The following is a 23,600-nucleotide window of genomic DNA, read 5'->3' on the forward strand; positions in this document are numbered from 1 at the left end:
CTGCAAGATCAGCCTGGGTAAGTGGGACTGTCATGTTGCCAAAAAAAAAAAAAATGCTGCTACTTCTGCTAGGTGACACATGTGGGCATTTATTGCACATCAGAGCTTTACACAAATTATCTATCAATTACTCACACCTGATATTATCCCCATTTCAAAGGCTGAAACTAAGACTCAGAAAATGAAGTGTCTTGCCCAAAGCCACAGCTAGTGAGTGCCAGAGTGGAGATTAGAACCCAGGCAGTACGGCCCCTTACCCATAATGTCCATGATCAGGCCATCTGGTAATAAAGCCTTGGCCTGGGACAGCAGGAGAAGGAAGGAGGGGCTGGATGAACCGTACATCCTGGGGATAGGATTCAGAGGGCTTGGATCAAAGGACAATCAATGAGTCCTGAAAAGCATTCAGGTGACCAGGCTTCCAGGGGATGAGGATGAAGTGGTTGATTTCAGACATGTTAGTTTGAGGGTGGGGATAAAATAGGGGAGCCAAGCAGAGCTCCTTGTCTAGAGAAGACCAAGTAAGCAGAACTGGGTCCTGGGGAAAGAAGGTACCTTCAGTGATGGGTGTAGGCAGAAAGGAGGAACCCAGGGCTTGGCTCACAGGAGGCCCCCAAAGTAACAAACAGGCGGGTGTGGGGAACATCCACTGGTGGGACAGGGGAAAACAGAGTTGAGAAAATTCTAGATGCCCCTGACATTCAAACCCAGATGGGTCTGAATTGAGGCTTTTTTTTCAGAGGAGGGAAACTAAGGCCAGCAAGTTACTTGCCTGAAAATACTCTTTTCTACTAGACCAGTGCTTCTCATCTGGTGCGATTTTTGCCCCCACCCCCACCCTGGAGACATTTAACAATGTCAGGAGAGAATTTGGTTGTCACAATGGGGAGTGCGGAAGAGGAAATAATACTAATATCTAATGGGTAGAGATCAGGGGTGCTGCACAATATCCTTCGATGCACAGTTCCCCACAACAAAGAATCTCTGGCTCCAAATGGCAGTCTTGCTGAAGTTGAGAAACTACTAGAAAAAGCTGAGCTACCACCTTCCTTTCCTACTCTAGCCCTTTTGTCCTCTGAAGGGCAGATAGCTCAGGCATAGGCCTCCACTGGCCAGACCTTTGCCCCCACCCCTGCCCTGCCCCTCGTGCTTACTCCTTTATTTCTGGAAGCTTTTGAGTCCTCTGTTTTGCCTGGGCTCATTACTCTAGAGCCCTGCCATCATCAGATAGATATCTGTCCTTGTCAATCTGTCTCCCCAGACCTAGAGTCACAGAATTTAGTGTTAGGAAGAGACCAAAGTGGAGTTTCTCACCTACCCACCTGGCAGGTACCTTGAAGATAAAATAGTCTTTGAATTTAAAATGACATGTTAGGGATCCAAAGAGTTTCATTTTATTCCATTTTTGGTTTTAGCAGTTCCAATCAGGCCTCGTATTTGTGAAGTTCTGACATATATTGAAGGAATCCACTGCTTGGTCTGCCATCCCAGGACAGGCAGGACAGCAGCATTACCTGAGAAATGCTGTCTGTGGGGGATCCTGTCATTCAAACTCTTCCAAGAGTAGGCTGTGGACTGTGCATACTAAGATAGTTCCAGTTCTCCAACACTAAAGGGTACAGGCACTGCCTGGGGATCTTATTAAAATGTAAATGGAAAATTAGGAGAGATGAGCTGAGCCTGGGTTTTTATATTCCAAACAAGTGCCCAGGTGACGATGATGCCGCCAGTCTGTGGACCACATTTTTAGTTCAGGGCATCACAAGACTGTGCAAAGGTTGCTGTGGGCTGGGTTGCCCTCGCCAGACAACTGTGGTATAGTTTTGGGACCAAGGACTGGAAGGAGCCCATGGTATGGAGTTAGGAGATCTGGATATGAGTCATTACAGACACACACATTTAAAAAAAAAAAAAATCTATGCCCCATGGGCTTAATAGAGCTAGGATAAATCACCCAGCTTCTTCGAGGGGTGGTCTTGTGTGGTTGTGGTACCGGGTCTAAGAGAGGCAGATGCGCTGTGAAGGTGGGACAGTCTGGGTCCTGACATCCAGATGCAGGCAGCGGTCATTGGCCTGGCCAGCAAGGCAGGGCTACTGAGCTGACTCTGCTAGAGTGGACACCATGCCAGCTTGGAGGTGGCTCTCATTATAGCCCTGGCTTTTCTCCACTATTCCTCCAGCCTTCCGCTTCTGCTGCTGCTTCACCCAGCCCTGCCTGATGTGGGAGAGCTGGAGGGACCGGTCTGGCTGGGGGAGGGAGCAAGCTTTGGCCCAGAGCCTGAATGTGGGTCTGAGGGCCTATCTGATCAAGTCCTGGTCTGCAGCTGGGGGCTGAGAACTACAGTCTGGAGACCCTGGGGTCAGGCATGGGCCTGCACTGCAGGGTGGGCCATGAACAGGCATCCCACCCGGGAAGTGGGAAGGAATTTGGGATTTGTGGCCTTAAGTCCCCAGCTACAGGGGAGACCCTGCCTTGGGTATCTGGTCCCAGGAACAAGGCTAAGAAGTCTTAGGTCCCTGAGGTGTTCCTATCCCTGGTCCCCAACAAGACAGCCACAATGGCCAAAAAAAATGCCCCTTCCAACTCCCAGGACCAGGAGGCAGCAAGACAGATGAACCCATTTCTTAGATAAACAGAGACCCTCTCCTCCCCACTTCCCTTAAAATGGCTGCCATCACCCAGCAGGGCCCTGGGCCTGATTTATTATGAGGCTGCCCCCATTGCCCATCCTGTTCGGTTTTCACAGCTGGATCAGTCCGGCGGTTTATGATGAGGCTCGAACCCAGGTCCTCTCCTTACTAGGTGTGAGACCCTGGACAAGTCACTCCACCTCTCTGATCTTCCTGTGGCTCATCTGTAAACAGGAGTAATAACACCCGCTCTGCCAGCCGCACAGGGTTGTTGTGAAGATGGAGTGAGCCATGCCCACTGAGCCCATGGTCATTATCGTGAGTCATGGCATTTAGAAGCACCGGCACCCAGGTATTGTCTTACTCTGTGCCCTTGTTTTTAACAGATGTGGAGATCGGCAGTTGAGAAAGGAGCCAGCCGTCCAGGGATCCCACAGCAGGTTGGTGGGCCAGCCAGGGAGCGGCTCCCATCCCCAGCTGTCCCTCTGTGCAGAGGTTCTCCTGCTCTGAGGCAGGACACCAAGTGAGCGTGGGCATCTGGGCGGTCCGCTGTAGAAGCCTCCCCACGAAGGGACCTTGGTCCGTGGCACTGCCTCTCTGCCAGCACCAGTCATGAACTACGTGGGGCAGCTGGCCGGGACAGTGTTTGGGACGATGAAGGAGCTGTATCGGGGGCTGAACCCCGCCACGCTGAGTGGCGGCATCGATGTGCTGGTGGTGAAGCAGGTCGACGGCTCCTTCCGGTGCTCACCCTTCCACGTGAGGTTTGGCAAGCTGGGCGTCCTGCGGTCCCGGGAGAAGGTGGTGAGTGCTCCAGGCCACCAAGGTGGCCACTGTGGGGTGGGGGGTAGAGGGTGGTTTTAGGACAGGGCAGCCATGACCGTCCCAGGAGAGGACCTGGACCTGCCTTAGGTGAGGATCCATCCTCTGCGTGGATTTCCCTTTTGATGTTTTCATGGAAGGTTTTTGGGTTGGCTGGGGGTTTTGGTCTGGGATTATTCCCATTTTCCCATGGAAGAAGCTCAGTGAGGCCGACCGTGGTTTTGCAGCTGTGAGACCTGGCTGTAATTTGCAAAGAACTCATCTGTGTTCTTGCTAAGTCATCTCTGTCTCCCAGCCCAGTCCCTCATTGCTATGGATGTGCATGATCTTATCTGCCCAGTGGTGGCTTGGGAGAGTAAATAGGAATTGAAAATGCTTTCTCAGGGCCACGTATAGGGCTGTACTTAGAGGTTAGTTCCTGTAAACCCACATTCTACACAGGGCTCAGGAGAACAGGATAGAAAGTTGTGTTAGCACCCGGGTTCCATGTGTGAGTAGCTGTATGGTGAACCCAATCCCCTTCTTGATGGGGCAACCATGAACTTTCCAGAATGTGACAGGAAAGTGTAACCTGTGGGAGACAGTGTACCTCAGAGGTTGAGAAGGTGAGTTATGGAGTTTTGGGGTTTCTAGACTCACTGGCTGTGAGGCTGCTTCCTCGCAAATTACTTAAACCCCCAAGCCTCAGTTTCCTCATCCATAAAGTGGAGATAATGATAGGAGCTACTGCAAAGGTCTGTTGTGTCGCCATTAGTGAGATAATCTACACAAAACACCATAGGATGGCCCAGCGGGTGGTAATTCTCATCCTTGTTTGTGCAGTCAACAACCTGGGGGCTGGGACACTGCATCCCTGTTCTTGTGGGGTGTGGGAGAGAGAGGAACAGGAAAACCAAGTGATAAACAAGCATCCAGGCATACCAAGGTCGGGGTGGGGGTGGGGGTGGGGGTGGAGGGAGAGCTCCAGCCAGTGCAGAGCTTGGGGCAGCAGGGAGCTGCCAGTGGACTGGGCATCCCTGGCCCACCACTCCCCATTACAGGTGGACATCGAGATCAATGGGGAGCCGGTGGACCTGCACATGAAGCTGGGGGACAGCGGGGAGGCCTTCTTTGTCCAGGAGCTGGAGAGCGATGAGGTGAGAGTCGCCTTTCTCCTCAGTGCCAGCCTTGCCCCTCCCCTGGTGCCCCCTCTGGGTGGAGCCTGGGGATCGTCACTGTCCCCGCCCTTGGGAGCTCTCCATTGGCTGAGATGTGATGCAGGGGAGTCCCCTGGGGCTGGCCTTGGGCAGGGGATAAGCTGTGGGATCCCAGAGAAAGGGGCAGCCAGCTGACTCCGCTTGCCAGGGAGTTGGGAAAGTCCAGAAGAGGGGCCCCTGAGCTGGGCCCCTGAGGGATAGAAAGGAGGCCTCCTCTGGCCAGCATGGAGAGGAGGGCACTGAAGAACCGTCCAGAAGGCACAAGGTCTGGCTTGTTCTCAGTCTGGTCCTTGCAGCTGGGCACAAGGGTGTGTGGGTGGAGGAAACAAGAGCCTCATTTGCATGAGGGGGCGGGGCCCAGTACAAGCCCAGGGAGGAGTTTAAACTGTGAGAACAAACTTTAGTTGAGCTCCTACTGTATACCAGACCCTATGCAGCAGACTCAGACAAAGGCTGATTCTTGCCCTTAAAGAAAGTTCCAGACTAATGTGGGAGACACATACATCAATGCTGGGCCTGTGTGGTCACTGCAGTGAAGGGGGTTGGAACTGGGGTTTGGGGTAGTCAAGGCAAGCTTCCTGGAGGAAATGGCTTCTGGCTGAGGCTTAAAGGAGAAGAAGGTGTCCACTGTTACAGACTTGGCAGAGGCAAGAGGCTAAGACCCAAGTTTCTTTCTGGTCAGCTGGGGTGGCGGGTGCTCCCTGGGATTCGGGCTGCTCTACCCTTGTTATGGAACTCTGTAGGCAGCAGTGACCGCAGGGCCATGCTGCTGCCACCTCTACCTGCAGGGCCAGGTGAGGACGGGGGTGAGGACACCCCCACCTGGCTCAAGCCCTCCCAGCCCTGCCCCTGGTCTGCTCCACAGGAGGACGTGCCTCCCTGCCTATGTACCTCACCCATCCCATGGGGGGGCCTGTCGGGTTTTCCCTCCAACTCCCTGCATGGCACAGCTAAGGAGCCCGAGGGCCTGGTCATCGTGGGCTCTGCCTCTGCGGGGCGGAAGAAGAGGCGTCGCAGGAGAAAACCCAGGCGGAAGGAGGATGCAGTGGCAGCAGATTCTAGTTCTGAGGAACTCGAGGCAGGCACCGAGAGTGAGCTATCCCCGCTGGAAAAGCCAAGGCCAGAGCCCCCAGGGTGTGTAGAGACCCGAGGAGGCTGGGTTGTGGGTACACCAACCTGGGGTTCAAATGCTCTCTTCCTCTGCTGATGCTGTGGCTCTGGGTAAGTTCCTTGACCTCTCTGGGCTTTAATTGCTTCACCTTTCCAATCCCTGAGGTCCAGGCTTCCATGCCTTGCCTGGGGTGTCCTGCTCTCTCAGAGAACATTTCCCTGTCCTCCCTCAGCAGTATTCAGTTGGAAGGGGAATCCTCACCACAGCCCAAAGACATCTACCCCTACTCGGATGGCGAGTTTGCGCCCCCGGCCAGGTAAGTGTACAGGTGGGCTGCAGAGGTTTCTCTTTATACCTTTAGGATGACGAACGACACAGAATCCATTTCATCTATTTATTGGCCATTTGTATTTCTCTGTGTTTAAGTCTTTTGCCAGTTTAAGAAATTGTGGTAAAATTTACCATTGTAACCAATTCAAGTGCAAAATCATGCACATTTGCCATGTTGCGCAACTGTCACTACTAGCTATTCTAGAAGCTTTTATCACCAAAAAGGAAACCCGGTACCCATTAAACAGTCACATCTTGCCCTCCTTTTTGTATATATTTTTTAATTGGATTTCCAGCGAGGGGCAGTGGCACGTGTTTATAATCCCAGTTACTCTGAGGCAGGAAGCTGCAAGCTTGAGACCAGCCAGGGCAACTTAGCAAAATAAAAAAAATAAGAAAACAGGGTTGAGGATGTAGCTCCATGATAGAGCGCTTGCCTAGCATGCGGGACGCCCTGGATTCAAGCCCCAGTACCACAAAACCAAAAACTGGATTTCCTCCTTATTATTGACTTACAGGAGTTCTTTATGTATTTATAGGATTGGGATGACTTAGACTTGACATATTCTTTACATATTCTGGATATGTAAAAAAAAAAAGTGTTGCAGATACTTTTCTCAGGGCTGGACTGGGTAACGGGGTGTTGGCTGATGGGGGGACAGGTCTCTGAGTACTTGTTTCCCGTAGCCTCTTACCAGAAGGCTTACCATCCCCTAAGAGTGACTCTGAGCTGGAGCTACGGGCCCCAGAGTCCAGTCCCCTGAGAGCTGAGTCCCACATGCAGTGGGCGTGGGGAAGGCTGCCTAAGGTAAGTTCTTCCATGTCACCCGCACTCCCTGCCTTTTAGGGGCTCCTTGGCCCTTTGGGTTAGGATTGGGATGGTGAATTCGGGCCACTTCCCCACAGGCTTTCTGGGGTGTGGAAGGTGGGTCCTGCGCCAGCCCATATCTTCCCATATTCATTTGACTGAAGGTAGCCAAAGCTGAGCGGCCTGAGACCACAGTGGTCCCTCAAGGTGGCGCTGGGACAACCTCTGCTCTTCAGAAAGTACCCAGCACCTCCTGCTCTTCTCTGGCTGCCATGGACCCTTCGGGATCCCCAATCCTGCAAACAGGGGCAGGGGCTGGCCTGTTTGTGGAGTCCCAATGGACAGAGACTCTGCTGGCCCCTCCTCGGCCCACCCCAGAGAGCGAGGAAACCAAGACTCAGAGCTCTGGGGATGCAGGCCTCTCTCCTGACTCCAAATCATGGAGCTGGGCCACCCTGGAGGGCCCTGTTCCCGCTGGGCAGCCAGAGGCCTCTGCGGGGAAAGGTGAGTGCTGCTGGGACCCCTGGCGCTGGCCTCATATCGCTCCTGGGTGGGCTCTGGGACTCCAGGGACTTTCTGAGCACCATGTGGGCCCAGTACTGTGCTTGTCCCCGGCCCTCACGGGCTTACCATGCAGGGTGCAGCCAATGTACACACAAGAAAGAAGGTGAGACATGGGCTACACTGCAGAGCAAGTGGTGGGAGCCAGGGCAGGGAGGACCTCTCTGAGCTGGTGACTCTGGAGCTGATGGGAGGTCACGCTCCACCCGGGTGAGGAGCAGGGGAGGAGAATTCTAGCATGAATGGGGGTGCCAAGGCGGGAGAGAGGTGTCATGTCAGGGGAGCAAGGGCAGCTGGAGCTTTGAGCGGGCTGGGGGAGGGGGTTGGGACAGGGGATGAGTAGGGCCCGATGTTTGTCCATTCATGAGCTGGGATTTACAGAGAATGGCAGGAGGACATTCAGCCTGCACTGTCCAAGTCAGTAGCCATTGGCTTATATATGGCTAAGTAACATTAAATTTAATTAAAATTAAGCAAAATTTAATCTTCTGTTTGTGTGTCACATTAACCCCATCTTAAAGTGTACTTAGCAGCCACATGTGCCTGGCTAGGGGCTACCACACTGGTCAGAGCAGACATGGGACATTTCTGCCATCACAGAAAGTTCTGTTGGCCAGCACAGCCTTAGGCTGTTCACAGGCAAGGGGCGTATGCTGCTCACTACTGAGCCATGTTCAGTGTCCCCTTCTCTGCCCTCAGGCTCCCTGAAGAGAAGCCAGCATCTGGGCCCCAGTGACATCTACCTGGATGATTTGTCTTCCCTGGACTCTGAGAATGCAGCCCTTTACTTCCCCCAGAGGTGCCTGGGATCTGGGTGCCGGGGTGTCTTGGGACTGGGGCCTGTGGGGCCACAGATCTGCTGTCAATGGCCAGGGAGGTATGTGAACCCATGTCTCCCTTCTCTGATTTATGTCACTACTGACCCTTCATCCCCAGTGACTGTGGGCTTGGGGCCAGGAGGTGGAGTGAACCCAGCAGCCAGAAGCTCCTGGGAAACACTAACCCCAAACCTGTGCCAGAATCCACTCTGGACTCCGTAGACACCATATCACTGTCCCTCTGCGGCGGACTGGCTGACAGCCGGGATATCTCCCTGGGTATGTTCATCCACAAACTGAGCCCTTCTGAGGATCAGCACAGATCCCAAAGGACAGGAGAGGGCAGAAGACCCCTTGGGCAGGGCAGCAGAGCTGTGAGACTAGGTCAGGCTGTGCCCAGTGGAACTCATTCTCGACCAGCAGGGGCAGGGGAGACAGGGGCTTGACACTGAGCTGTGACTTATCTCTTGATTCCTGGGGTGGGATCAGGTACAAAAAAACACCTGTAGGAGGGGAGGAACCCTGTCAGGTCAGAGAACCAACTGGTAGGAGGTATGTGGTAGAGTGTGGGGAGCCTGGCGTCATAAGTGGGCAGTGGGTCATACGTGGGATGTGCCAGCCTCACCCCTCACTCTCCACCTCTCTATGCCCAGAGAAGTTCAGTCAGCATGTGGTCTCCTACCAGGACCTCACTAAAAATCCCGGACTCCTGGATGATCCAAACCTAGTGGTGAAAATCAATGAGAAGTAAGTAGAGGGGGTGGGGGTGGGGGTGGGGTGGGGTGGGGTGTGTGGGTGCAGGTGGCCTGAAGTTCCCAATTCCATGACCCTGAGACTGCTGCAGCCTCAATACCCCATTCTCTCTCTCTCCAGGCACTATAACTGGGCTGTGGCTGCCCCCATGATCCTTTCCCTACAAGCCTTTCAGAAGAACTTGCCTGAGGTAATGGTTAGCACACAATGGAACTGTAGCTTGGGGTCAGGAGGCCCTGGCAAGGAAGTGGAGGGTGAGCAGGGATGGGCCTGGGAGCCTGTGGCTACAACTACAAGACCCATTCTGAGAGAGGAGACTCCTGAGGTCCCCCCAGCCTTGCCCCACCCTTCCCAGGTTTCCTAATCAGCCCACTTTTCCTCTTCCCCTCCAAACTGAATGGGATCAGCACACATGTTGAGCACCTCGAATGACCATGCCCAGACTGGGCATAGTCTCGAATCAAATAGAAACTGTCTCCACCCTCTAGGAAGATGGAGCAAATAAAAGAATCATCAGATGAACATAAAATTCAACTGAGTGCTGGAAAGGAGAGGTCCAGGGTACTCCGAGGGCCTAAATGGCAGGAGCTGCTAGGCGAGTGCACACTGGGCAGATTGGAGGATGAGTGGGGCTCGAGCAGGTTGGGGCAGGGAACGGCATGTATGGATGCCTGGAGTTGGGAAGGGACCCAGCTTCTTCATTCCCTCCCAGAATCTCCACCCTTCCTGGGCCACCTGCCCTTGCTCTCAGAGGACATTCCCTCCTGAGTGGTGCCAGCTGGCCTGTACTTCTGCCTCTCTGGGAGTCATCTAGAGCCTCCCCTTGCCTGGCCCAAGGTTCTTGGTTCAGTTAGGCTTGTTCAAAGAGCATTACCAACCAGATGTTGATAGCTGGTGCTTCCCTTTGGTGACACTCAGCTCCAACCTCTGGCTGGCTCTGGGTCTGAGCTAGTGTCCAGAGCCCATGAGAAGGAAACCCCCTAAATTGGTTCCCTTTGCCTTACTCAAACAAATCTACCATGTGATGCTCCTGAAATCCCCCCCCCCCATGAGCCTGTCCCCAGTAAAAGGGGTATGCTAGGTGGCCCAACATGTCCTCCTGACTTAGGTTCTGTGTTCTGCCTCTGGAAAACGCTAATGTGTCTGGTGGGCCTAGGTCTGGGCTCTCCCTGAAATTATCTAGCACAGACCTAATCAGCATTTTTCACCAGGTCGTTTCCCCCTAATTAAACAGTGATGGGAACATACATAAAAGGAGGCTCTTCATGAAATAGGATCCCTGGCCTCAGGAGGCCACCTGTGTCTATCTTGGAGGTTGAAGGGTGTCCCGGCTATAGACTGTCCTTCCTGCCGCCACTTGGTAGCATCACATGTTCTTGAGAAACTCCCAAAGCAGCTCTACCTTCTGGCCCTCTAGCAAGGGGACTGACTCACAAGATGTGGAGGGCAGGCTGCAGTTGGGCTGGGTCAGGCTGGGGGATGGGAATGGCCCTTGGTTTCCTATGCATAGCTCCATGAGTCACCACTTCTCAGGAGGAAAGTGAACACGGTTCCTCAGCCCCCAGATGTTGACAGCACCTGGCCGAAGGCTTGGCCTAGACTCTGGGCTTGTGGGAGTCCCAAGGGCAATGTAAGGAAGGTGTGTGGGGTACAGAAAGAACGGCCATGGTTTTTATCTGCCCACAGAGTACCGTGGACAAGCTGGAGAAGGAGAAGATGCCCCGGAAGGGTGGGCGGTGGTGGTTTTCCTGGCGCCGCAGGGACTTCCCAGCGGAGGAGGTAGGTGGTCATGGTTCAGGAGGTGGGGCCAGCGCAGGGCTGGAGGCCATCCAGTGATGGATATTCTTCCTACAGCGCAGTGCCCAGAGGGAGAAAACCACAGCCAGGGAGCAGCAGGGGTGAGTTGGACCCGCTGGTGACTTTGCAGCTGGGGCCTGGGGCCAGGCCGTGGTTCTTTTTCCTTGAGAATGTTCCCACTTCACAGATGGGAAAACTGGGACCTAGAGACACATCGAATGTCCCTCAGCCAGGAAATGGCAGGGCTGGAACAGGCACTCAGATAAGCGGCTGCGATGTTGAAGAGGGGTGAAGCCACTCTCTTCCCTACCCCACAGGGACTGGCTGATCTGGCCTCCTTTTTTCACCTCTGATGCAACTCAGCCTCCTGAGGATGGGCTGGCTGAAGCCAAAGAAGGGGAGCATGGGAATAAGCCCCAAGACACACATTAGGGGCTTATTTTCCCACATAAGCATCTCCAGAGCAGGCCCTGTGTGCTGGCAGTGGAGACACACTGAGGTTGGGCTCTGATCTGCTTTTACCTGCTGGGGTGGATACTGCCAGCCATCACCCAGGTGTTTGTCACCACCCCACACAGGTGACACCTAGAGGGAGGTGCAGCCTCGGGAGTGTCAGGGACAGGTTCCAGGCTGCTCAGGGCCTGGGCCAAGAGTAAGCACTTACTTAAGGGAAGCACCTTTGCATGGGGGAGGTGGCTTGAGTGCCCGCTCTGCCTGCAGGGAGAAGACTGAAGTCCTGAGCAGCGAGGACGATGCCCCAGACAGCCCTGTGATTCTCGAGGTCCCCCTTCCACCACCCTGCACTCCAGCCTGCATGCTCACCTACAAGAAATCCCTGCGCCTCACTTCTGATCAGATTGTAAGTATATGCACACGGTGTGTTTCTAGCAGGGGCAGGGCTGAGCTAAATCTGTCCCAGAATCTCAGAGCTGAGCTGAGACTGGTTACCAAAGGCCAGAATCCATCCATTGGGCAGCTGTCCTAAAGGCCAGAGGCAGGGGCTCACTTCTTCCCATGCCAGCCCATTTCTCTGTGGGATGCTCTGATTGGAAAAGTCCTCTCTTGTATCCTCCTGAGATATCTACCTGCAGTGACCTGGTTGGCTCTGGGTTTGCCTTTGGAAGTCACATCAATGGAATCAAATGCTGATAACAGCCCTTTGTATTTTAGCAACACCAGTCCTTCAAGTCACATGGTCCCCGAGCTCATAATGGGTGGCACTTGTAACAGGGACATTTTTCTTTGTGTATGGCTCCATGGTCAGGAGGGATCTAGGAGGGTCTGACCAGCCTGGTGCAGGCTCGCACACATCTCAGGGTCAGCCAACTGGCCTTGGTAAACAGCTGCCTCTGTTTTTCTCAGTGGATCACATATAGGCCTGCTTTTTTTTTTTTTTTTTTTGGAGGGGGCTGTATTGGGGATTGAGTCCAGGGGCACTTAACCACTGAACCACATGCTCAGGCCTTTTTATTTTGAGACAGGGCCTCACTAAGTTGCTGAGGCTGGCTTTGAACTTATAAACCTCCTGCTTCAGCCTCCTGGGTGGATAGGAATGTGCCACTGTGCCTGGCTGGCCTGGGTCTCTCTTTAAGGGAATGTTGAGTCAGGTACATTAGGCTTTCTGTGAAGACCCCCATAGGACTCCATCTGTGGAGTGGGGTTTCTCCCTGCCAAAAGTAGCCCCAACCTTGGGCTGACCCTTGACCTGGGCAAATCACAGGCATGGCTTGTCTGGGACTCATCTCGGAGAGCACAGGGAGGTCAGGGCTCCTGTGCCCCGCACTCTGCGGGGCCCTAGCCAGCATGAGCATCCTCTGCCCACATACGTGTGTCTGGCTGTCTTCAGGAAGGGTCCTGAGCTGGGAGGAAGAGGAGAATGAGAAGCCCGAGGGGGTCAAAGGTTGGAGAGGGGTGGATAATGCCTGGCTATACTGGATCACAACGAGCCCCTCTTTACCTGGCCCCAGCGGCGCCTGAACCTTCATGAAGGTGCCAACGATGTGGTCTTTAGTGTGACCACCCAGTACCAGGGCACCTGCCGCTGCAAGGCCACCATCTACCTGTGGAAATGGGACGACAAGGTGGTCATCTCCGACATTGATGGCACCATCACCAAGTGAGGCCCAGCTGGCCAGGGGAGGGGAGGGAGGGCCTGGGGACTCTGTTGGGTCTATGTAGGAGTGGGGGACAGTGTGGAAGGCCCTCCTTTCCTGTAGGCCATCCTGAGGCTGGGGGCTGGGCCCCACTGGGTTATACACATGGAAGAGGAGGGCCATGTAGGACAGCCTCAGAGTGACTCTTCTTCTCTGTCTGTAGGTCAGATGCTCTGGGCCACATTCTGCCCCAGCTGGGGAAAGACTGGACACATCAGGGCATCACCAGTCTCTACCACAAAATCCACCTGTGAGTGCCGGGTTGGGGCTGAGGCACGGAGTGAAAGGGTACTTAGGCCATCCTGACTTCTGCCCCTGGAAGCCAGGTTTGGGAAACAACAGGGCCCACAAGGGAGGCAGATAGCAGGTCCATGGAGCACTGAGACCCTCTTCCTGGTGAGCTGTCTGCCTGCTGGTCTCAGGCCAGGGGTAAGCCCTCCTCCGTCCTGGTCCACTGGGCCTTGGAACTATGTCCGTGTTCCTTTTAGCTAGGACAGCTACTAAGGTCACTTCTTTCAGCCCTGGCCTAGCCCTTCTTCCTGAGTCCTCCCATCTCCCTCTGCAAAGTTCTCTGGGTTTGTAGACCTGAGCCCCAGGGTTAGGCTGGGCTGAACTAGATGAGGCCAAGGGGACAGGATGAGAGTGGCTAGTCTCTGATGGCTCTGTGCCAACATGTCCTCCACCCTCCAGAAATGGGTACAAATTCCTGTATTGCTCAGCACGGGCCATCGGCATGGCTGACCTTACCAAGGGCTACCTGCAGTGGGTGAGCGAAGACGGCTGTGGCCTCCCCAAGGGTCCCATCCTGCTATCTCCCAGCAGCCTCTTCTCGGCCCTCCACAGGTAACCACCCCTACATAAAACAAGCCCAAGGCCCTTGAGGGAGGGACAGGTGCAACCAGGCCAGCATTCAGTCATGGGTGTCGGCCGGGGCTGGATCAGACCCCATGTCACCTGCCCCTGCCCCTCTGCCTCCTTCCCTGGCTGTGGCCATGGCTGTCCCAGGGAGGTAATCGAGAAGAAGCCAGAGGTGTTCAAGGTCGCCTGCCTGAGTGACATCCAGCAGCTATTTCTGCCCCATGGACAACCCTTCTATGCAGCCTTTGGCAACAGGCCCAACGTGAGTGTGCTCCCTCCCCAGGGCCGAGTCCCCACCTCTCCAGCCCCAGTGGCCTCAGTTCCACTGCCCTTGTCCTCCACAGGATGTCTTTGCCTACCGGCAGGTGGGCCTACCTGAATCTCGGATCTTCACAGTCAACCCCCGTGGAGAGCTCATCCAGGAGCTCATGAAGAACCACAAATCCACGTGAGGCCCAGCCCTGCCAACACGTCCCTTGCCCTGCCACATCCCCATGCCTTGGCCTCTCCCTGGGCCCCAATTTTACCTCCTCCCCGGCAGGATCCTGAGTCCCCACTTCCCGAGGTGGGTGCCGAGGCCTGGCCCTGCTCAGGCTCTGTTCTGCCCACAGGTACGAGCGGCTCAGCGAGGTCGTGGAGCTCCTCTTCCCGCCTGTGGCTCGTGGAGCCTGTGCAGACCTGGCCAACCCTGAATACAGCAGTTTCTGCTACTGGCGGAAGCCCCGGCCTGCCGTGGACTTTGACTCCCTGGCCTGAACCTGCTCTGGAGGCCCCTCCTCCCTGGCCTGGCCCAGGATTGACAGGGTATCTAGGGTTGGAATCAGGTATCAGGGTATGGGGGTTGGAAGCTCGGTGCTACGGGGAAGAAGAGGGCTGCAAGTGGACGGGCGACCACAGAGACCCTACCTCCTCTCTGAGCTGAAGCAGGTGGAGCAGCTGCTCCAGGCTTCAGCAGGGCCCTGAACTGTGGCAACTAGATGTTTCTCACCATCTTCTCTATGCCCTTGATGCTGCCCTGAGACCTTGCCTCAACTCCTGATAGGACAGAGAGAAGAGAGAAGCCCCACTGAGACTTGAGGGGAAGAGAGGGGGTCAGCAGCAGCAGGGGTGACTGAGTGGCATCTGGAAAGAACACAGTGCTCCCCCGGCTCCTTCTGGGGCCCTAGCCTGGACCATCTGAAGCCAGACTTTTATGTGGCCCTGCTCTGGTCCACAGTTCTTGAGCCAGGCATCACTGCTTCCCCTCACTGGTACCCTGGTATCTCAGTCCCAGGCCTGGATACTCCACGGTGCCTCTGAAGTCAGGGAAAGGGGATTCAGGGGTACTTGAGGGCTGAGAGAGTGTGGCTTCTGCTTGTCCCATCCCCACTCTTCAGCATGTCCCTGATGCTCTCAGCTCATTCCCTGAGGACTCAGCCTCCAACCCTGCCAGGGGAAATGGTGTTTGCTGACCACCCTGCCCTGGCCTCCATTGGTCAGTTCTGTGCATAGCTGTTAAGCAAGCACATGCCTGATGTGCTGTGGGATGCGAGGCTGACGCTGTCTTTGAAGAAAGCACCTTAGACTGGCTAAAAGCTTTAATTCAGGATCTGCCCTCCTCCAACAGTGACCGAGAGGAGGGCATAACACTGAATGTCCAGAAACCAGAAGGCAGGGCTATGGGACCTTCAAACAGCACAGGAGGCCCATGCTACTCGGGGGAAACTGAGTCCAGGAGCCCCAGCAGACACCAGAGTCTCTGAGGACAACTTGCTTTTTCCAATTGTCCTGTGAATTTCTCACCACTTTGTGAACCTTTGGCAGGGCTGGGAGCTGGCAAGGGTGTTAAAAGCAAGGCCTGGACCCCTTGAACTCCAGCTGTGGCTTGCCTCTCAGGGTCTGGCTTCCTTCAGGCCCTGATACCCATGAAGGCCACTCTTGGGTGAGAAGTACTGACCTGGGGGAAAGATTTTCCCCCAACTGGAAGGAAAGGACCCTACAGGCACCAGAGTGCTCTGAAAACCTGTTTAGGGAAGGAAAGGAAAGGGAGACATTGGGGTATCATCTCCAAACAGATTGCCTGGATCCAATGCTTCCTTCTGTGAGCGTCTACAGCTGCCTGTGCCCTCACCTTGAGGGAGGATCAAAAGGAATAAAGAAAACTTTAGGTTGCATCTCTGTGCTGCTGTTCTGTCCTAAAGGACATGGGGAGGGGGGGAGCTGGAAACACCTGGTAGTCTCCAGTCCTTCGGAAACGGCATCTGTGAAGCTGCCAGATGTGACAACAGTTCCAGTGGGAATCACCTTCCTGAAGACAACAACTAGTGACAGAAGCCCCCAAGCGCTTTAACTGCCCCTCGTAGGCAGAGGGAACTGGGGTGGTCCCTGTCTGAGAATGGGCCCAGAGTTGTACAGCTGCTAACTCTGGTGTGTCTGCAGAAGAGCAAGTTGCAGACTCTGGAATGTGTGCTGTGACTCTGGCCTTCAGGCACCATGACCTTGCCTTGACCACTATCCTGAATTGTCTAGTTTGTGCAGCACTGGCTTTTGATGGCTGGGACAGTTGTGCAGAGGTGAACCAAGACCATTCATCCAGTGGCTTCTGAAGTGGCATGTAGGCTGGACAGAGAAGGCTGGGAGGTGCTGCTGGGTAAGGGGGGCTCTGGGACATTGTTCCCAGAGTTGGTGGGATCTGGACTTAGATCCTGTCCAGCCTGCCTAGTTGGCTGGCCCTGGCCTCACCTGCTCAGCCAGCTGGGCCCGGCAGTCCAACAGGTCATCCTGAAGACGGGCAATGTCCTGCGTGTGCTGGGCCAGAGTGCGATTCAGCTGGTCTACGTGGCCCCACAGGCCTTCCCTGGACCTCAGCAGCTCTGCAGGCAAGCTGTCCAGGCTGGCAGCCAGCAGGCCCAGCCTCCCACATGCACCCTCCACTTGTGCCACCCGCTGGTCAAAGTGACCCACTGCATGCTGGAGTTCCTGGGCTGTGTCCTGGCAGCGGCTGAGGCTCCCTGCCACCGTGGCCACACCGGCCTTGAGTTGCTCCAACTCTCCTCGCAGGTTCAGGACCTGCCTGTGGCCAGCCTGAAGCCTTGAGCCATGGCTGCTGACCTGCTCCTGGATGGCATGGACTTCAGCTTCCACCTTGCGTTCCCGTTCATCCAGAGACGTGTTGGCAGCCAGGAAAGCGTCAGAGTACTGGCTGACCGAGTCACTGAGGCCTGTGAGCGATTTGCTCACTGAGTTCAGGTTGACCTTCAGCAGAGTGATCTCACCTTGGAGTGAGCTGCCGGTGCCTTCTGCCAACTGTCCCTGGACTTCGGCCACAGTACCATTGAGCTGTTGGAGCAAAGCTGTGTGGCTGGCCACCTGGCGTAGGAGGGCCTCACTCCGGCTCTGCCAGGCCTTCACCTCTGCCATGAGGTTGTCCAGAGTAGCTGAGGTGGTACTGGGGGTGCATGAGGTCTCCAGTGAGACCAGCCGTTGTTCCAGCACCGCCAGCTCTGCCTGCACGAGGGGCCGTGGCGACCTGCCTGGTGGGGCGTTGTCGTGGCTTAGCTCTCCAGTCAGTGTGGCCAGGCGCTCCTCTAGGCCCTGTACCCGCTCTTCCAGCATAGACCCAAAGCCACTCACACCCCAGCCTCCGGTCTCCATCCTCAGACAACAGCCCTTCACTCCATTCTCTGTCCCATTGAGGACCTCCAGGCCCTCAAGCAGCCCATCCACACCTCCCTCAAGCATGGCAGCAGACAGGTGTGCAAGCTCATCCCTGGCAGGGGTGCCAGGGCCCCTTTGGGCTTTGGTGACTGCCTGCAGGTTACTCTCGAGGCTGTCCACACGGGCACTGATCAAGGCCAGCTGGCTGCAGCAGCTGCCCCTGCCAGCTACACTCAGGCCCTGCAGCCTAGTGCCCAGTTGTGAGAGCTCCCGGCGAAGGGCCAGCTCCCGGCCATCAAGGCTTTGGTGCAGCCGCTGGCTGGCCGCCTGGCCCTCCTCACACTGCCGCCGCACCTCCTGCACACGCAGGTCACACTCACTCTGGACGCCTTGCAGCTTCTGCTCGAAGCCATCCAGCAGGCTACCCCAGAGTCGCTGTAGCCGTTGGTCCACATATTCTTCCAGCAGAGCCAGGGAGGTCAGTGGGGTTGGAGGGGCTTCCCGCAGCCGCTGCAGGTGGGCCTCATGGCCGAGGGCCAGCACGTGCACTTCATCCAGCAGTTGCACCTTGGTCTGCAGTGTGTTGCTCACTTCTGTCACCTTGCTCAGGATCTCGCCCAGGGGAGGTGTGAGTGATCCTCCAGGTCTGTCTCCTGAGTCCACAAGACCCTCAGGGATGACACCAAAGCCCACAGGGGCAGCAGGAGCTCTGGGGCCACCACTCATCCTGTTAGGGTCCTCGTGGCTGGCCACCAGGCCACTGAGAGTCCCATATGCTTGTGCCAGGCGCTGGACATCACCCTCCAGGCGTTCCAGCCTCTCACCAAACAGCCCTGGGCCTTTTCTTCCTGGGAAAGAGGAGGAGAGACCCCAGGAAAAGAATCACTGACTGACCCAGACTCCCAAGATACTTTCTTTTCTTTTTTTTTTTTTTAGGTACCTAGGATTGATCTCAGGGGCACTTGACCACTGAGCCACATCCCCAGCCCTATTTTGTATTTTATTTAGAGGCAGGGTCTCACTGAGTTGCTTAGCACCTCGCTTTTGCTGAGGCTGGCTTTGAACTCATGATCCTCCTGCCTCAGCCTCCTGAGCCGCTGGAATTACAGGTGTGCACCACTGCGCCCAGTCCAAGAAGGTTTCTGATCTAAGTCTACCTTCTGGCTGGGCATGGCTCCCTCAGCTTTGAGGCTGGGCTCAGGGGTGGGGCCTGAGGGCTCACTTTCGTGCCCCATATGAGATGTACCCCCTCTCTGGGCCTGCCAGAGCTCAGCAAGCCTGGACCAGACCCTTCCCTGCCCTTCCACCGAGCCCAATAAACCTGATCACCTTGGAAGATGTCCAGAGGCAGACTCACCATCAGGGCTTGGGGCTGCTCTGCTGTAAGAAGGAGGCCTGGGGCCTGGGCCCAGTTTCCCTGAGGGAATCTGGGGTTCAGAATCCAGATGTGGTGAGTGAGCCCCATGGTCCGTGAGATGCTCAGGGCAGCCTTCTCCAGTGAGGCCAGGACAGCAGCGCCAGGCAAGGTCTGTCACTGTCTTGTAGCCAACCTTGTATTTGGGTCTGATCACTGTGCGATACCTGGGCCAGGAAGGGGAGAGGGTCCTGCACCTGTGAGCTGAGATTCTTGCCCCTAGTTGATATTTAGGGCCATCTGTGGACACTTGCATAAAGTTTGGATTTCTCCCCACTTCCATGCCACCCCTTGGGTTTTCCTTTTTTGGTGCTTAAGGTAACAGGCTGGAGTGGTGGGGCAGCTCTGAGTTCAGTGAGTGGAGAATGCAGGTAGAAGCCTTTACTTCTCCTGCTTGCTTGGGAAGAAGGCTAGCAAGGACTTAGCCTCAACCTTCCCAAGACCACTTGGACCTTCTTTAGCTCATGCTGCCACAAGAAATCCCACTCAGGCTTCGGTAGTATCTCGGAGAACTCTGATGAAGCCTCAGCCCTCCCTGGGGTGTGTGCCCTAGAATTGGGGCCAGCAGCCCCTCTCACTGCCCTGAGGCCATGCCTGGCTCCCACCAGCTCTTGGTAGTCTTTCCGTTCCTCTCCAGCCTACTCCAGGAACTCCTCTCTGGTCAGAAGCTGGTAGTAGGGCACTCTGGTTCTGAGCAAGGAGGGGAAGGCTGAAGGATGGGGGCAGGTCTCATCAGGGACCCCTCCTGTTCAGCCATGTACCTGTTCACCCACTGACACACTGGAGCACAGGTGTGTTTCCAGATGCACACTTGAACTCCAAGAGGAGACCTGGGCATGACATCTGCAGCATCATGGGCCCTCCCATGAAGCCTTTCTGGCCTAAGCCTGGGCATGATGGCTTCCACCCTCATCTCTGGCCTACCTTCTCATGGTTGCCACAGTCTTCCATGGCTTGGCCCAGGCCCCCTGTGGCATCAACCACTGTCTGAGTGACCTGCTGTTCTCTTCCTCCCCCCACCCTCTGCCTCCATCATTTCCTTCCGGCCTAGTACTGCTTCTCTCCTGGGCACCTTTCTCTTGTTCCCCTATGGTTTCAGGGCTCTAGCCTGCTCCGGTCTCCCTAAGTGATGTCCTGCCACAGGTTCAAAACCTTTGGGTCCTCCCTGGCCCCTCCTCTGGGACCCTACCACTGTGGCCTCTGTGGGAACAGGTAGGCTCTTTGGAGTCTAAAGACCTGCAGCCCCTTATGGAAACAGCTCTGCTCTCAGCTGAAGGCAGAACCTGGGCTTGTGCCCAGAGCTCTAGAGAGTGAGCCTGGGGTAAACTCACGTGACTGTCCCAGGACACTTGGGGCCCCATCCACACTGCCGGTACTCCGCCTTTATGTAGCTCTCCACTCCTTCCTGTAAGACGCAGGTCACGTTCCTACGCACCACGTATGCACAGAGTGCCCTACAGGGGAAAACGCCATCCCTGGAATATCTGGCCAGAGCCAGGCCCACTGAGGACCTACCGTCTTACCTCTACCTTTCGGTCTCAGGAGGAGACCAGAACCCCCTTGCCTGGGATTCAGGATATTCTGGGTTGGGCCCAGTCCCACTGTTCTCTCTGGTCTCTGTGTCCTGGGTGGCTGGCCACTGGCTAAACACTATACAGAACCTGGTGTGGTGCCCGCCTGACCCCGGGACAGACCTAGCCCAGATTCTTCAAGTGCCTTGCCACATCTCCCACCCTCCAACTCCTTCAAACTGTGTATCTTGGCCTCAGAGGCTTGGAGATTCGACTTTGTAGCTCCTTTGAGACCAGGCTTCTCCTTCCTCCCCTGGCATAGCTCTCCAGCCCCTGCCTTTGCTCATTTCCTCGCTGGGACCAGGTCTTGTGCCATCTCCTCCAGGAAGCCTGCTCTGATGTGCTCAGGCCCACTGAGTGTTGGCTCTGGGCCTGGGCAGTCTCCTCCTCCAAGACCTCTCAGATTTAACTAGCGTTCAAATTCAGGCATGAGCTGACCATTGTGGACGCCCCCCTCTCTCAGAACACGCACTCAGGAACCCCCATCTCCTCTGTGGCCCAGTTACGTCGGGGCTCCCAAGGGCCTGCTGGGGGCTGACCACAGGAGAGGGAGCAGCTCCTAGAGACGCACGGCTCCATCTCCTACCTGGCAGGGAGGGGAGAGCTGGGAGGCCTCGTCGCGAGGGAAAAACCCCCGCGCTCCTGGCACCGACCGCCCTTCCGCAGCTCCCTCCACCTGGTCCGCTTCGCCCAGGAGTTTGCACACAGCGCAGCTGGAAAATGTTATTTCGCTGGAAAGGTTTCCGCGGGCACTGCCAGGATCCCAGCGCCTCGCCGGGCCCCCTCGGCTTATTTTTCTTCGCCAGCCCGGCAGCCTCCTGGAGCGTGGGGGCGCCCGCCCTGCAAGGCTTCGACCCGGGGCGCCGCCCCCTTCGTGCCGCTGCCTCGGGTGCCGGGGCCTCGACGCCCCCAAACGGGTCGAGGCAGGTGGGAGCGGGGGCGCGCTGCGCGGGCCCATCCCTCCCGGTTCCCGCCGCCGCACGCCCGCGCTTACTTGTGCGGCCCCGGGCGCAGCCGCGGGCGCCATCCCGTCGTGTAGAGGCTGTAGCGGGGGGCACCGGGCGGCCCGGGCCGTGCGAGGAGCGGCGTGCCCTTGGCCTGCGTCCCCGAGAGCAGCGCCGCGACGGCGCACAGCCAGACCGGCAGGCGACGGCGGGCCATCGCGACCCCGTGTCTCCACCTGGCCTCGCGCGCTGCCCGCCGCGGGTGTGTGTCCACCCGCCGCGCCGCTCCGCGCCACCTCCTCGTCTGGCCCGCCCGGTCCCTCCGCCACTCGCGGCCCCCGAGCTAGCTCACTTGGCCGCCTGGCGCCTGGCGCCTCGCGGCGGCTGCGTCCCTCCGAGTGGCCGGCGCTGCTCGTGGCTGGGGCCGCGGAGGGGAGGCGGGAGGCGGGCTCTGCGCGGATTAGCATAAACTTGGGGCCGCGCCGCTGGGCTCCGCCAGCCCCCTCCTCCGCCGCCGGCCCCCCGCCCCAGCTCCGAGCTGACGCCCGAGGGGCCGCTGCAAGCAAGAGGTTCGAAAGGGAACAGCTCCCGGGTGGCGGGGCGCAGGCCGCCGCGCCCTGGGAGATCCCTCTAAACACGCCCAGCTACTACCGTCGCTCGGGACACGCGGTGAGAAGCAGAGAAGCCGACCCTCTGAGGCTGGTCCGGGCGCGGGGCTCTCAAGGAGACGCCCATCTGCAGGATACGCTGATCTTAAAAGTCCACATGCACCGGGACCGCGGTCAGGGATCTGGAGCCAAGATGATGGTGTTTGGGGTGCACCGACACCACCTCCCCAGCCACTTTTGTGGAATAGGCCCAAGACTGTCCCTGTTGACTAGCTTTGCCTCCAAACTCATCAATGTCTAGGAGATCCGTAACTCTACGAACTCCTGTCCCCACCAACCTATGCAACCCAGTTTGGTAGCCAGTTTGCCTCTTGGGTTCTCTGATAGGGTCAGTGTTATCTCTTGTCTCTCTTAGGTATGGTCTGCTCTGAGCCCCAAACGCCTGTCCCCTCTCTAGATCAGACTAGAATGCTGTGCTTCTTTGTGAACTCAGGCTCTGGGTTGTTATTAGCATCTGGTCAAAGAAAACCTTTGGGTCTTTATCACAAGGTAGGCTGGGTTAAGCCGGGCTTCCTCCGTATTTTGCTTGAAATGGATTCTTGGAACCCACGCATTTTGGCCTTTACAGTCGTCCTCATTCACATCATCATCTTGTTGACTATTTAACTTGCAAAGATTCTTTTGAATCCTGATTCTGTCACCCAACAGAGTGGCACTTTTTTCTGGCTTCATCTTATCCATTCAGGGGACTACAGCCACCTGTGTCTTCCACCCAGTGGCTGGTAGGTGGGATGAAGGCATGGACTCCAGGGCCCACCTGGAGAGATCTGTTTCTAAACTGAGTTTGAGATGCGATTGAGTAAGGGATGGGGCCAAGAATGCTGAAAGTGGCCACTCTGAAACCCACATCTCCGCCCCTGCCCTCTTCCAGCCACCAGGGCTTGTGGGTCCCATGGGGCCTGACCTAAGCTGACCTGATTATCCTTTTTTCTGGACCTTGGACTTGAAAAACAGAGGCTGAAGGGCATCCAGCTTCAGGGAGTGGCCAACTAGTTCCCTAGGGCTGCTAACAAATAACCACTAATCCAGTGCCTTAAGACAACAGAAATTTTGCCAGGCACCATGATACATGCCTGCCATCCCAGAAACAAGGGAGGCTGAGGCAGGAGGATCACAAGTTCAAGGTCAGCTTTATCATGTATGGGAGGCCCTAAGCAATTTAGTAGGAACCTGACCTGTTTAAAAAAAAAAAAAAATAGAAAGGGCTGGGATATAGCTCACTGGTAAAATGCCCCTGGGTTCAATCCCCAGTACAAAAAAATATATAAGTTTTCTTCAATTCCGAAGGCTCAAAGTCCAGAATCAAGGTATACTTTCTCTGAAGGGTCTAGAGAAGAATTTTCTTGTTTGTTTGTTTTGTACCAGGGTGCTTAACCACTGGGCAACATTCCCAGCCCTTCTTAAAAATTATTTATTTTGAGACAGTCTTGCTAAGTTGCTTAGGGCCTCATTAAGTTGCTAAGACTGGTCTCAAACTTGAGATCCTCCTGCCTCAGCCTCCTGAGTTGTTGGGATTACAGGTGTACATC

The 23,600-nt window shown here is 56.0% G+C and overlaps 2 protein-coding genes and 1 long non-coding RNA gene across 5 annotated transcripts; 1 reads left to right on the forward strand and 2 right to left on the reverse strand.

Annotated features, from left to right (window-relative positions):
- Positions 1 to 1,371: 1,371 nt before the first annotated feature.
- LOC124085563 (uncharacterized) lies at positions 1,372 to 14,605 on the reverse strand. The gene is made up of 2 exons (XR_006849463.2): positions 14,366 to 14,605; positions 1,372 to 3,464 (listed from the first exon to the last, which is right to left on the reverse strand). It is a non-coding gene; the product is annotated as an uncharacterized LOC124085563 (long non-coding RNA).
- Positions 3,234 to 15,991, forward strand: Lpin3 (lipin 3). 3 transcript variants are annotated; one of them, XM_046433329.2, is made up of 19 exons: positions 3,234 to 3,435; positions 4,494 to 4,589; positions 5,515 to 5,783; positions 5,993 to 6,076; positions 6,778 to 6,898; positions 7,063 to 7,402; positions 8,159 to 8,258; positions 8,396 to 8,556; positions 8,931 to 9,024; positions 9,151 to 9,220; positions 10,717 to 10,809; positions 10,885 to 10,928; positions 11,548 to 11,686; positions 12,795 to 12,943; positions 13,144 to 13,230; positions 13,671 to 13,823; positions 13,986 to 14,100; positions 14,183 to 14,286; positions 14,450 to 15,991. In XM_046433329.2, exons 1-19 carry the CDS (start codon positions 3,244 to 3,246, stop codon positions 14,592 to 14,594), a joined length of 2,556 nt encoding a protein of 851 aa, XP_046289285.1. In that variant the 5' UTR covers positions 3,234 to 3,243; the 3' UTR covers positions 14,595 to 15,991. The 3 variants fall into 3 exon arrangements, 2 of the variants coding, with proteins under 2 accessions (XP_046289285.1, XP_046289287.1); XM_046433331.2 differs by having other exon boundaries at positions 5,996 to 6,076; XR_006849461.2 differs by lacking the exons at positions 14,183 to 14,286; positions 14,450 to 15,991 and having other exon boundaries at positions 13,700 to 13,823.
- Positions 15,985 to 21,620, reverse strand: Emilin3 (elastin microfibril interfacer 3). Its single transcript, XM_046433333.2, has 4 exons — positions 21,454 to 21,620; positions 20,220 to 20,342; positions 18,832 to 19,055; positions 15,985 to 18,322 (listed from the first exon to the last, which is right to left on the reverse strand). The coding sequence occupies exons 1-4, from the start codon at positions 21,618 to 21,620 to the stop codon at positions 16,536 to 16,538; spliced, it is 2,301 nt and encodes a 766-aa protein (XP_046289289.1). The 3' UTR covers positions 15,985 to 16,535.
- Between the last annotated feature and the right edge of the window lie 1,980 nt (positions 21,621 to 23,600).

The sequence above is a fragment of the Marmota monax genome, unplaced genomic scaffold, assembly GCF_021218885.2.
Source record: "Marmota monax isolate L192 unplaced genomic scaffold, Marmota_monax_Labrador192_F-V1.1 WCK01_AAM20220418_F8-fsc00014, whole genome shotgun sequence".
Taxonomy (NCBI): Eukaryota; Metazoa; Chordata; class Mammalia; order Rodentia; family Sciuridae; genus Marmota; species Marmota monax.

What these genes read in the sequence shown, in the direction of transcription:
- Lpin3 (XM_046433329.2), top strand. Translation starts at nt 3,244, where the DNA reads ATGAACTACGTGGGGCAGCTGGCCGGGACAGTGTTTGGGACGATGAAG. An exon ending in CCAAGGCCAGAGCCCCCAGG is followed by an intron (nt 5,784 to 5,992) that starts GTGTGTAGAGAC and finishes GTCCTCCCTCAG; the next exon opens with CAGTATTCAGTTGGAAGGGG. An exon ending in CGTGGGGAAGGCTGCCTAAG is followed by an intron (nt 6,899 to 7,062) that starts GTAAGTTCTTCC and finishes ATTTGACTGAAG; the next exon opens with GTAGCCAAAGCTGAGCGGCC.
- Emilin3 (XM_046433333.2), bottom strand. Translation starts at nt 21,620, where the DNA reads ATGGCCCGCCGTCGCCTGCCGGTCTGGCTGTGCGCCGTCGCGGCGCTG. An exon ending in AAGTGTCCTGGGACAGTCAC is followed by an intron (nt 19,056 to 20,219) that starts GTGAGTTTACCC and finishes TTCCTGGCCCAG; the next exon opens with GTATCGCACAGTGATCAGAC. An exon ending in AGCAGCCCCAAGCCCTGATG is followed by an intron (nt 18,323 to 18,831) that starts GTGAGTCTGCCT and finishes CCTCTTTCCCAG; the next exon opens with GAAGAAAAGGCCCAGGGCTG.